The 14,263-nt window shown below is 33.8% G+C and overlaps 1 protein-coding gene across 30 annotated transcripts in view; it reads right to left on the bottom strand.

Moving 5' to 3' along the window:
- Positions 1 to 14,263, bottom strand: part of RIMS2 (regulating synaptic membrane exocytosis 2) — a 448,611-nt gene that overhangs the window by 133,076 nt on the left and 301,272 nt on the right. For 17 of the 30 annotated variants that reach the window (XM_053937000.1, XM_053937028.1, XM_053937010.1 and 14 more), the window contains 2 exons: positions 3,680 to 3,859; positions 2,456 to 2,565 (listed from right to left, as the gene is read on the bottom strand). In XM_053937000.1, coding sequence (XP_053792975.1) covers positions 2,456 to 2,565; positions 3,680 to 3,859 — 290 coding nt within the window. Of the gene's footprint in view, positions 1 to 1,596; positions 1,630 to 2,455; positions 2,566 to 3,679; positions 3,860 to 5,362; positions 5,435 to 7,822; positions 7,898 to 11,241; positions 11,305 to 13,763; positions 13,830 to 14,263 lie in introns of all 30 variants that reach the window. The other 13 variants (XM_053937218.1, XM_053937122.1, XM_053937066.1 and 10 more) reach the window with 5 other exon arrangements.

The raw sequence follows: 14,263 nt of genomic DNA, 5'->3' as shown, positions 1-14,263 counted from the left end.
CTGTCACTGAACAAAGTTAGGTAATCTGCTGTTCTTGCAGAGCACTATCCTTTTTAAAGAAAATTATTACTCCCTTTAAAGAAAAATATTAGAAAATCCTAGAGAAGGACAGAAAAACCTCAAAGAAAAACTCTATTGGTATTAAAATATGAGCTCTTAATTCATGACAGAAAATTACATAGAATAGTCTATGAAAGCTGTATCTGTGGATTAGGTTTTTAAAAGAGTTCACCATCTTTATATGTGTAAGTTCAATATGAAATGTGTCTTGTTAGGTGGTCCCAGACATCTTTTCATAATTACTGATAATGACTGCATCTTGAGACACTTATGATGCTTTGATTGTATATTAGAACATCAGAATCTATGGATCTGACAACTTTCCATAACCCAGATTTTCCAAAAGACTACTTTTTTCAAAAGACAAAGTAAAAGGAAATATTACTCATTTGAGTAAAAAGAGATTTCCTCAAGTCCCAGCAGTACTTACCAGAGGAAATAATTCTAGAATTCCTATAAAAAATAGTTATTTTATTGTATTTATTATGTTTCTCTCTATAGAACCTATGATGTAAATAATAAATAAGACTTTTGCCCTCTCTAATCAAATACAGTAATAATATACAGCACTTCACAATTGCTGCTCTGAGGAGCTCACAGTCTAAATAGGTATACTAAGCAAAGAGCAGGGAAGAGTGGTAAAACATACAAGCATATACAGCAATAACAGCAAATATCATGTGATTAGATGTGACTATTTCCTGGAATATCTAGACTATTTCATATAAGCAATTCACAACACATAAGGTGACAAAGAAATTAATATAATAGAGTGATGACCCAAGAAAACAAGAGCTTCCTTTTCATGAAGTTTTGTTTCCAAAATGGAAATAAATACTGTAAACATTGGAAATACTAAATTAAAAAGTCTGATGAGACAAACACAGTAATACTACATAAAGACCCTCAGTGGTATAACCAAGGACTGCAATTGATATCTTGTGGCTTGCTATTAAGTAATTTAAATGGTTTTAATACTGTAAAGTATAAGAGGATTTTTTAAAGCAAAAATATTTTAACTTTTTGAAAGTCTATCTCAATTCAATAGTTTTCCCATAATATTTGCAAATTACCTACTAATTCAGCAAATGTATCACACTGTAAAATATTTACAATAAAAGCATGATTCTGATTAAATGAATGGCTAACATAAAACATGTCAAATATCCTCCAATGCTTATATATAAACATGTGCCTGAATATCTGCTAATCCTGGAAATGTACATACATAACTGCTGAAATGCTTTTATTTACCATAGGGTAAATTCTAGGTTTTTAAAAAGGGGTACATGTCTAGATACTTTTCTAATGACAATCATATTAAGATAGTATTATTTATATTGTCTTTTTTTCATGTAGAATCCTGTAAAAGTTATGAGCCACAGGTCTAGAAATAAAGACTAAATCATTAAGAAAATAATTCTGACTATGTCTGTGCAATCAAGTAACATCAATTGCAGTTGGGTTTGTTTTTCCCTATACAGCCTCTGAAAAAAGCCTTTCAGGTGAAAAACAAGCCCTTCTTTATGTACAGACCTTCATAAGACTCTATCTCCTTGTCTCCATTGTCTACGGAAAGTCACAAAAACAAAACAAAACAAACAAACACAAAAACAAACAAACAAAAAAAAAAGGAACCAAAGCACAGGGGTTAAAAAACAACAGAACAACAGAATTTTTAAAAGATACAATATACATACTAAGAAGGATTAAAAAAAGGAGTGTATATGGCCATTTAGACTGATTTTGCACAGCACACCTAGTTACTAGAAACAGAAGTGTGAAAATGTATTTGCTGTCAAGAATGCATTTATATACCTTTGTCTCTAAACATTTGAGAAAATATCTCCATCAACCACTGCTTAAAGAGAAGCACAATTACAGTACCAGTAAAACGTGAATCATGAAATAGCTGACATTTCTTATGTTAAAAAGATTATTACCTGTCTTCTTGCTCTTCCTGTTTCAAGATGCAGAGGTTTTATATTATCATTCTCTAGTACACTCCATTGAGCCCACCAGTGATCAGCTAGGTTCCTGACTCCCAAAAGAGCCAGAATTTTGTCACTAGACAACATACTAAAGATCATTTCCTGTGCCTGTTGAAGTCAATGACAAAACACCTACTGAATTCAAAAGGAACAGGATCATGCTAATAGTCCACCTTGTGTTGTGTGCATTATACTGCTGATTATTCATGTCAGCCAAGAGTATCATAGATATTAAAACATAATAGAAGAAAACACAGTACAAAATGCAATACCATTACCAAATCCCAGCTCTCTACACAAAAACTCAAGAGATTTCAACTGTAATGGCAAAAGAAAAATAATGAATATAATCGATCTTCATGAGCAATTTGGAAATGTCATTAGGGAGAAAGCCATCCACTTACTTCTCTCCAACGTCCCCTTTGGTGGGAGCTGCGGTAGCTGCCTGCCCCTTCGCCCTGCTACTGGAGTACTTGATGGACTTGTCTGGACAGACCCAGTTCGAGGATGTGACCTAGGAGACACATATCAAAACAAACCACAGCCATTAAATGACAAAGTCATTCTTAAATATTGTCAAGAACTGATAACATGACTAAGTAGACTTTACATCACTTGAGACCCTTGCAGTCCCAGAGGGAAACTATTATCTCTATTCAGAAAAAGACCTGATTAAAAAGAGAAATCTCTCCATTAAAAGGAAGCCAAATTAAGGCTGAGGATGCTTCCATAAGATGCTTTTTCACACAGTCAAGCCAGAAAATGTGTTGTGTGCATATTCATGTGCATATGGATATAATAGCCACATACACATAGATTTATTCACAAGTCAAATTCAATTATCTTTACTCAGCTTGTAATTTTATATTACCTTTGAGTTGCAATGACATTACATGAATTTGTCTAAACAGAGTAATGAACTGAGGAAAGACAATGATGTTTGACCCAATTTTCACTGGGGATTTGATGATACTAACTCTAACTTTCAGAAAACGAAATAATGTATTCTGCAGTTCTAAAATACAGAGAGGCTTTCCTGAACATGATCTAGACCAGAATGTGCTCATCTTTTTATTGTATTATGTTTGTTTAAGCTAAGAATAATGTATAGAAATCCTCAAAATATCAATAAGGGGTACTCAAACAGGAACAGTACAGACTATGGCACAGTAAAATGTAGTCAGAGAAAATGATGGTTAAAATGATAAGTAATAGACAAAGTTAGTACAGTGCATTTAAAGAAACTTTTTTTAAAAAAAAAATAGTTTCATTTGATGTTATGATGGTTGTTCCATAAGCAATGTCTGATGAACACAAATAATTTCTCATTCTGTAAGAGAAGAATATGATAGTTATGAGGTGCTTTATGTGGAAACCATCCAGGATTCCTGACAAATGAGAAATCATAAACAAATGTAGTTAAATACTGTTAGCAAGCAATTTGCAATGGTAGTCACACCATTATATCCAGAGTAGAATATAAATAGTGTGTTCACACTGAAAGGGTTAGTATCTACTGCTGCTAGTGATCAGCTAAGGATGAGGCGATACCAATTAGCTACTGGGAAAATAAAATGGTGAGCTGGTGGGGCAGAAGGGGTTTAGTCCGATTGATTTGTCTGTTTCACCTCGGTAAGGCAGGTGAAGGAGGGGCAGATCTTCCAGTCATTAATGAAGGCATCGACCTGATGAGGTTTGAGTCAGGACGCTCTGTGGATCGGGAGCGGGAGTTGGTCCGCTCTAGCACAGGACGTTGCTCTGTTGATCTGGATCTTTGATATGGCTGTCTATCTGCTGCTTCACAATTCCTGTAATGTTAGTCAAAAAGCAGCTCAGTTGAACTTTGACTTTTCTATTAGTTATAAAATATGCTGCATGATACTGGTTTGGAGCAAATCATTTTATTATATACATTTTTAGGGGGAATAAATTTTCTGAGATAACTTCTTGATAACATATAGTTTTTTTACACATATGATTTGACTTGCTCCATACTCTTGATAAATGGGCTGAAATGTTTCCAATGTCTCAGTAATGACTATCCATGCAATAGTCTGTTTCCTGACAATTTCTGGGTTAAAATATTGTTATTTTTTCAATTAATGTATCAACCTGGGAATAAAAGAGTAGCTGACATAATATTAAGTCTCAATAAAGCTAAGAACTCATTAATAGTGCAGCTTAATTGTGCATTTTTTCTCATATGAATAGATTTTTACAGATTTCTTACAGATTGCATTCTCTCTAGAGGTAGCACTTTTGTTTGCAGGGAAGTCCACAATCTAGATGTTATAATTACCATGTAGCACTGTTAACTATTATTAGACTTGGGAATGTCTGTTATATATAGGCTAGTCAGTAAGTGATAGATTCATATGTGGTGCTGAGACTGTAACCAGATGAAAATCTACATCATTAGTACTTACAAAGGTTCCAACAACAAGAAAAAAATTAGTTTGTAATTCAAAAATTCTTTTAACCCACAACCCATGGAACTGTACCAAAACAGCAGTGGAAAAAGTTATTGTTAGAGATGTAATGGGAAGAAATTAGACCGAGTAAAATAGAATTTCTTAATCAAGCAGTGATATCTTCTACTATTTTAGGCAATTAATCAGGCCATTACTTTCAGAAATTAATCAAGCCCCACCTTTTTTCCCAATGCAATTGGTGTGTTTTCAAGGAGTAGTATTTGTTAGCAATATCCTCAAATACATTAAACCAAGGCAATTTAAAAAGTAAAATCCATACCCTAATGGAGCTATTTATTAAAACCACACTACTCCCAGCTCTCCTTGAGTAACTGAACAGATACAGAATACAAATGGGGAATGTGTACCCTTCAGGACTTTTCCTTGAGCGAAGTCATGCATTTTACAATGAAGTCAGTTAATACAATGAGTGGCTTGATGGTGATTAGGTGTAACAAGAAGTCAAATTTTAATTAGTATCAAAAAGGGGAGAGACATACCACAGCCTTATTGTGAAGACTTTTATGTTAATAACAGCATTTTATTTCTAAAAGCATCGAAAAAGAATATAGTGGCTGACTTTGCCAAACACGTTTACAAAACATTCATTAAAAACAGGCTTTTCAGGCCTTCCATGAGGTCCTAATTGCACTCCTAGAGCATACGAAGGACTTGCCACAGACAGATTCAGAATAATACCATACATTATGAACCTACATCTATAAGCTCCTAACAAGCAAACACACCACAGTGAAACACATAAATGGTAATTATAAGCTGAGGCACTAAAGATTGTAGAAAAATCACAATGAGCCTGGCACGAAACCACAACAAGATTACCTCACTTCTTCTTCTATAAGTTCTGTTTCTGAATAGGAAGCTTCATCAGCAAAAACATCCACTGTCTCGCTTCTTTTACATTGTTGACAGACAGAGAAACACAACCTTAGCTTTGATAGGAATGTTGTTTAGTTTAAGTAACTGCTTAAGAAAGGTTTCAGTGTTATGGAAGGTGAGAAAAATGTCACCCATCTACATCATGGTAAGAAATGACCATTGAATACATTCTTTAACTATGGGAATAAATTCCAAGAAAAAATATTTCAACAAAATTACAAAGAATAATTATATCCAGGTCTTGAAAAACCGACCCTTATCTTGTTTATCCACATATTTAAGAATATTAATGAGCCACAGAGACTTTTTTGGGTGCCAGCATTTCTGCTGTCAGTGATTAGAGCTGCAGCACCCTCTACCCTGGAGCAGCAGGGACTGGGCAATACGGTAAGGGTATCACTCCATACTCCATTCCTCTCTCCTTCCAACAGCCAGTAGGACACACAGAGGAACAGGTGAATGGCAGCCACATGCTTCTCATAAAGACTTCATGAGAAGTTAAGGCTCCCATTTGTTACTCTTAACGCCTCATTCTCTTTAGCTCTATAGGTATAAAAAGTAGTTTTTAGGCTATTAGGGGTCTGGCCTATTGCCTGATTATAAGGAAGGAGGCATTTTTACCATTGGGATCAATAGCAATGGCTTAGCGGGCAGGTTTTGTGTTCTGCAGAACATCATGGAGCAACTTAGCTAAACAGATAAAGGCCTCAAAAATGTCACACTCAGTAGCTAGTATACAGTTTGTTACAATCTCCAGTGGGCATTTCCTTCAAGTGCAAAAACAACTGGGAGTTTCCTGGAGTGAAGGAGAGGGTGGATTTCGGCAGTAAACCTCTGAAGCTGTGACAATGCTGTTCTGTAGACTAAAGGATTTGAAGACTAAGTTGAGTCCTGAGGTCAAACTGATTGTCACCCTCAGGTTCCAGGCTACAGGCTGCAATCCTCTCAATAACCACTACAGCAAATGGAGGGCTATTTCAAGGGGACAGTCTTCCTCTTGAAAGCTTCATGTTGTGGTTTTACATCATACACATATAAAGAGCAATTCAAAAGTTTTACTCTCTGGTCTTCATCCTTACCTATTCTTTTATCCTTTTAACAGTAAACACACATACTACATGATCCCATTCTTCAGCAACTGTCCCTTTTATAGGAAAATTATCATTCATATCTATCATATGCTTGTGCAGTGAAACTCCTTCCTTATCACTGTAAACAATTATGCATGGATATCAAAATCCAGCCATAGTTATGGGAGGAAGTTAAATTAAAAATTGAAATTTCTAACTTTTCAGATATCATTCTTAAAGACTTATGTTTACAAATTATCTAGATGAAACTTTCTTCTCATTACAAATTGTATCATATGAATTACTGATTTTTAAAGAGGGAAATACGGTAGTCTTAGTTAAACTATTCAACATCCATATAATATTTTAATGTACACTATCACTGTTTACCTTTGCTAAAAGACTTTCATTATGAAAATACAGTAAATGAAATGTCAAATAATGACCTCCTCCATCTAGTACTGACTATTGTAGCACCCTTCTACTTTGCTAGGGAAGACAGGCATGGTAGATGGCTAATTTCCATGCCAAAGTCTGCAAGACTTGCAAGCATAGCTCTCCCTTGCTCTGAGGAAAAGGTACAGCAGTGTTCGCTTCTAAACCAAGCAAGCCAACCACTATGAGACAGTTTGAGCTCTCTGTAAGTCACTACACAGAAAGCTCTGTGAGTATTCACAGTCTAACTTCTTGTTCCAAACCCATCAAGTATTGGAACTAGAATCTGATATCATTTAGGTACACTGTAAACTCTGGTTGCTGTAGTACCTAACCAAAGGTGCTACTAAATTTTATTTTATATATTGATTTATCTCCACTTATACATATATATACTGCAAATTTCAAATGTGAACTCTGTTCCCAGTGCAGTAAATAATAATTTCTGATTTTTAATTTTTCAGATTTGTTACTTTTCTTAACAAATTAAAATAATTTTCAACAAATTATTACAGTCATTGATATAAACTTATGGATAGAGAAAGCTTTATAAGAGATGAACATTTTCCAACAGTAAGTAATTGTAACAGCTTACATAACAAATAGAACTTTTTTTTTCCCCAAAATGACTGAAAATAATTTATTTAAAAGCCCATGTTAAATTTTTTACTCTGCACAAATGATGAGATCATGCCAATTACCATTTTAGCATTAGGTTTTTCTTGTAACAAAAAACTGAAGAAATAAAAATAGAATTGTTGTAGGATTACAGTACGCTACAATTCAGCTCCTAGTGCATCTTTTCCATCTAGAAACACTGAACAGAACAAGAAAAATACAGCACCACACTTTCTAAGTATCATAATTTCAAACTCCAGCTAATATACAATGGCAATACCTGTCAGTGTCTGTGGATGGCTGCTGGATTTCGATCCTTGGACATGTTATTCTTCTACTAGCTATAGGAACTTTGCTGTTTAGTCACAGACACAAGATCCTCTGTTAGCATAACATAGATAAGCATGTCTAAAACCAAATGAGATTTCTAGTACCAAAAAAACTTAAATTTGAGTCATAAATATTGCAATGAAAAATAGGAAGGAGCAGTACACTGTCAAATCTCTAGAAAAACTGGTGACAGGATATCTCAGCAAATAACTCATCTATACTCATAAAGGAACACTCATCTACACTCATGAAGGAACTTAATATAAAATCATGTGCTGCTGTAGTTTTTAAAAGACAGGAATGTAAAGCTTTTAGGTACTCTGGTTTAAAAAAAGGTAAAGGAAGATATTTTGGTTGCTGTAATATTGTATAATGTTTTTATATATGTTTTATATATATTGATACACATAGATATATAGATATATAGATATAGATATATACATGCATCCATACACTGATATGATCTGGTCACATGCATATTACCCTGTGGTATATGTGATAACCACCAGTATATCTCCATGCCAGTGACAGGCATGACTGAACTGCAACATGACAGAGTCTGAACTATTCTGCTAACTCAGCTAAGCAAACAAAGCAGGGAACTGCTGTGATCCCATTGCTCAGGCATGTTGTGCTTCACTGTGTTCTGCTGCAGCCACAGAAATGCAGTGGCTCACAGCTTGCTCAGGTCTGAGCCTGACACTGCAGTACTTCATGACTGCTGTTGACACAGCTGACCATGCTAACACATGGCATGGTACAATTAGAAAAATGCTTAAGGAAAGCATATGTATCTACACCTGTTGAGATGTACTCTCCAAAATATGTGTCATCACTGATATATTTGCTGAGGAATAGCAAGTCGAGCTTCACATAGGGAGTTGAAGCAGACAATGTTTTTTCCAAACCAAATTATTATATGACTCTGTGGATGCAGTTAGAGGTATATACTAGCTATTACAATCAAATATCAATAAAACCAATAAGTAATGTAAATCCTTGGAAGACTGAAATGATGTGCATTTCATATAATTGTAATCTGCAAGAAAGTTGTAGAGTGTTTTTACTTCCTTGCTTCTGGTACTTGCAATGTACCTTTTCACTTATATAGCCAGCTGCCTTATACAGTATTTTGTATTTTGCCAACTACTTCTAACTTTCAACATCCTTAACACAGACCCTCAACTGACATATATAAAAGAATCACCCTGGAGGAATATGCATCTCTGTGTTCATGAGATGACTCACTGAGGATCACGATAAAGCTGATTAGGATTCAAAAGCTGGGAATTCAAAATTCTCAAAGATGAGAGCTGAAATCCTCTCCTCTCCTTCACCCCAGCTCAGTTTTATAACTGAATCTACTGCAGTGATTCTCTCCAGATAATAATCTAAACTTCCATAAAGTACTGGAAGTATTCCAAAATATTATACTTTCAGCTTTATATTATAAATATATTCCACAGTTTTTCCCATTTTGGAACACAATATTTCACCCACTCAATTCGAATATTATACCATAATGTATGAGCAAAACCAGGAACATGCCTGGATTTTAATTAACCTGTGTCTCATGACTTAAGTATAGTAGTATATAAGACAATGCTAGAGGATTTGGAGAGGGAAGCAATGAAAAAGAAGAATTTCCTAGTAGAGCTTGAATATTCAAATGCAGAGTACCTAGACTAAGTACTTGTAGGTTTAAAACTAAGCATATACTTAAATGTGTCTTTTTAAAGTGCAGTACTAAATGCAAAATATGAAAAGTACTTGGATCTTGATGGAGTTTGTGAGATTTTTTTCCTCAGATCTTAAATATAACTTTATTATTATATGGCACATAGTTGTTTTTTTTTTTAGTGACATTTTTAAACACCAATAATATGGAAGTAAATTACCACAATCAGACTTGTAACCACGCAGTTATTGTGTTTATATACTTCAGATACATGTTTTTCTTCTTCTTAATTTTTGGCAACAGATCTGTAATTCTGACCTCCCTGACATCAAGAGTTTTGTCCCTTGATGAGACCAGGATTTCAATCTGATCATTCAAGCAGGAGCAGGTATGTAAGACTTTATCATCTTTTAAGTTCTTAAATTATGAATGAGCAAAATAGCATTCAGTTTCTGTTAAAGGCATTCTTTAAATCCATTGATCCGTACAGAATCTGATCCATTTCAGCAGTCTTTATTAAAGTGTTTTCTATGCCTGATGTTTTATTTAAAAATCATAAAGGTTCACAACAAATGATGTTATATTTTTTTTCCTTTGCCAAACATTTTAGGAGCTAAATTTAAATGGAGATGGAGAGTAGTAACTAATAAGTTTCTTTTTCATGCTAAAAAACTATTTTTAGATATTTACCCCTGATATTTACCTATGTTAGCATCTATTCAGGCTAAAAAGTAAGAGAAGTAAGCCAGGACTATTTAATATGACTGTCAAAAGCAAAAGCTTTTGTTACACCAAGTACTTTCCAACCCTCTTTAAATGCTGTTCATTTTCAGCATGTTTCTGCTGTTTCCAGGATGAAGTAATAAGTATGGCCCTTGCTGTGCACTTAAAAATGAAGAGCCAATGAACAGTGGCACTGTGGTTCAAAAAGCTAGAGAATATATCTGGTCTCTGGTCTCTGCAACTGCAATAATGTTTAGCCAAAAGACTCTCATAAATCCTTCCTCTCTAAAGAGAGAAGCCCACATTAAAATATTGATGGATTCATTCTGGGTTGTATAAGATTTTTTACATTTCTATTTAACAGTCTCTCATGTTCTCTGTTCACATTCACACAGGAAGGAAGTAAAAAAAAAAAGAAAATTCTTGCAAGAGCTATAAGAAAATGAGGGGGAAGCGGTAAAGTCAACGAACTAAAAGCAAGGAAAATTTGTGTGCTTTCTTGATCAGAAGCCAGCTACAACTGGGAAGAACTACAGATTCTAAGGCACACAGCACTTTGCATGGCTTATGCATCAATCACAATGGAAGATAGGTTAGACAGATAGAATAGGAATTATTTCTAAAAGTAAAAAAGTATTAGGTCTCAAAGACACCTTCCCCAACACTGCAGATGTAGGCAGCTATCACTAAAAAGCCACTTTTCATTAAAGCAGCCCTGAACAGTGAGAACATGTTTTAAAAATAGTTCAAACATAATTAATGATCTTTTTCTATTTGTAACTGAATAAAACAATTTAATTTTGGAAAAAAGACTAGAACATAAGTGCCTTAGTTCTGAGTCAAGAAAGAAAGACATCAAGAAAAATACATTTATTAGGAATAAATTTGGTACAATTATAAATGAACATTTAGTATAAGGATCCAAAATACATTTTAGTTTTATTTGTAACACTACACTTTTTACTTACCCATATTTTTCAGCTGAACCATTGACTATATCATCTGCCCATGAACTTGCACCATTGTACCACCTTTACAATGCAGTCAAAATAAAGAAGTGTTATTAAAAAATGATGTATTACTATTATCACTCTAATTCACGTGACATGACCGCTTCTCAACAAAATGGGAAGATTTCCAAATGTTTTCAAATAATTTGTACATTTCATATTTTCTTTCAGGTATGAAGAAAAGCAACTTTTTCAAAACCAAACACCAAAAAAATTATAAGGCTTTTTTCCTTATACAATTATTATGTTTTACCTCTAGTCTTTTCAGCAGTTAAGCCATAAACTTCAGTTACATAAAGAATAATTGATCTCTTATCTTTTTGTACATAAATGTTTTCATGTTTTCAATGGCTGTTGAGCTTGTGGAATAATAAAAAATTAATTGTGGAGACAAAACAGTAACTAAAATAACATAATATACATTAAGACTTTAAAATATTGCTTTTAACTTCAAATACATGACCTGTCCAGTTGTAATCTTTTTTTTTTCTATTTGATAGGGTAGTTGGTTTCTCACAGGTATGTAAGAAGCAGAAGAAAATTCACTTCAATGGTCAAACAATGTAAACTAGTTAAATTTTAAAGTGGTATTGTTTTTCCAGGTACTGAATATGGGCTGCCCAAACCTTTGCAGCATCACTTCATCAAACCAGTTGAAGACAACATAAAGCACATATAGAAGTATTTTATCTTAACAAAAAACATCGGGAAAAGAAATAATGGGACAAAAAAAAGCTGTTTTAAGAAATCTGGATAAACTGCTTATGTGCCACTACTCCAGCATATTAAAACTAGATAAAAATAATCCACCATTTGGTTAAGGAGTTTCAACTAAATCTCTGGAGTTTTATACTTTCAGGATCTTGCTAGGGTAAAGCCAGGGAACTCTTGTGTTGTCTGTATTCAAGATTTCCACATGACAGTGAGTGAGAAGACAGGGATTATCAGAAATAATCAAGAGACCACTATATTATCAATTTGGACCAAAAAAAAAATCATTTATACGTACTTAAAATATTAGCCATAGGCTAAAGGAAAAACTTTTTAATGATTTGAAAACACCGATCCAAGAATTTTCATTAATCTGTTCCTGGGAATCACAGAAGTATTTTTTTGCTTGTCTGCCTTTTCTTCAAACTCCCCATGCTGCAGAATCTTGGGGTTTGCAGTATGTTTACAAACTTAATAACTCCACATCTCCTGGATATTATGTTGAGGGAAGACCATATGGGGTGCAATATATGTGAATGTCAATTAGCTGCCCCTGTTTATTCTATGTCCAATTGGATGGTAGGGGAGCAGCTTTTTTTTTTTTTTTTCATGTTTTGTAGCCAGATCAATGGCTGGATGAAAGTAATTTCAGTTTAATCTAATTGAATTTTAGATTTGATTTAGATTTAATCCCATATAAATTAGGCTACTGCTGGAGAATGACAGGTACATCTTTACACTCTCCCTGATAATCCATATCCTCAAAACTGAAGCCAGTCTCTCCAGTTAACGAGTATATTAAATAAGAGTTTTTGATAAAACTACTTTATTACAGACAGCATAAATACATAAATAAGGGTTTAAAATTGCAGTGCACTTTATTTTTTCTTAAATATGACTGTATTTATTCATAACAATCAAACAAAAACAAAATTTCTTGCTATTAGTTAGGAAAAAAAATCCCTACTTCACCTGTTCACATAGCATAGAGAAAAATCAGACGTTGACTCAAAAATGGACAGAGAAGTATAAAATATCTAATTGTAAAGAGGGAGAGGAACATTGATTTGTTCTTTTCTTCAGATTTACTTCTCTTTTGGCCTAGCTCTTTAAACATGAAAGGCTGTTATCAAATAACTACTACCAGAGACACTTCAAAACTTTTCAGATTACATGTCAGATTCTAGTGATATTCTGCTCACTGTGATACATTATACGCATAAGAAAATTTAGGAAGAACAATACTACTTTGGTTCCTAGCATGGCAAACACTAAAAACCAATTTGAAGGCATTTAGTTAGTCCTTTTTTAAGTCAATGTGGGCAGTAACATGCTAAAAGCTGAGTACCATCTTACGGTGCTCGGGTTATTGAAAGAATGAAATTGAGGACTCTAAATTGCCCTAGAATGACTTCTAGTGACAGAAGAGGTTAGCCATTTAAATTACGGTGCAGTTAAGTTGAGAAAAAACCTTCAGTTGTACCTAAGCTCCTCTGAACTATTCAGTTTTCCTCCCACATCTAATGAATAAAAAATTTTTCAAGTTAAGAATTATGCTTAAAAAATCTGAAGTAAAAGTAATGGAGAGCTAAAAAGAAAATGAGGTACTTAAAACTATGGAGATTAGTTGTTCTGTATTTAGAGAAATATGGCATAAAGTGCACTGTAAATTTAAATATCTTTAGTCTAGGTCAATTAGAATTTTAGACTACACTTCATAAAAATTTATTACTCAACTCTATCTATTTTTACTATATAAATTAAAATACCTTTCAGGAGTATAGGCTGTGTCATCATAATATGAATTAGGCACTCTTCTCTCCTGCCTAGTTCTCCTGAATGTGGAATAAATAGCACAGATATTTCAGACATTTTAGAGGGTGCTTTGTTCATTATTTATTCCCTTACTGTATTATTAAGATGTGATGAAGATAGAGCACACTTATCTTCAATACAGCTGTATACTCTGAACATATATTTTCATATATATATATATAAATTTAAACTTCTGTTTTCAAATTCTATTCAGAAATAATTAACAACTTACTAAGAACACTTGATCAATGCACACGTATTTCATAGAAGTAAAAAGTTATATTGACAGAAAACTAGTAGTTGAACAACAGAGTGTGTTCATCAAAAGTAGGATTTGGATATTAGAAAATGTCTACTGGGTAAAACAAAAGGAAAGAAAATGGAAGCAAAATCTAATTTCCTTAAGTGAAACAACAGAAATGCTGCCTGAAAGAAACCTCACCTCCTGCACAAA

The sequence above is a fragment of the Vidua chalybeata genome, chromosome 1 (assembly GCF_026979565.1).
Source record: "Vidua chalybeata isolate OUT-0048 chromosome 1, bVidCha1 merged haplotype, whole genome shotgun sequence".
Taxonomy (NCBI): domain Eukaryota; kingdom Metazoa; phylum Chordata; class Aves; order Passeriformes; family Viduidae; genus Vidua; species Vidua chalybeata.
The sequence above is the reverse complement of the archived record's forward strand: the minus strand, read 5'-3'. Positions and strand labels throughout refer to the sequence as shown.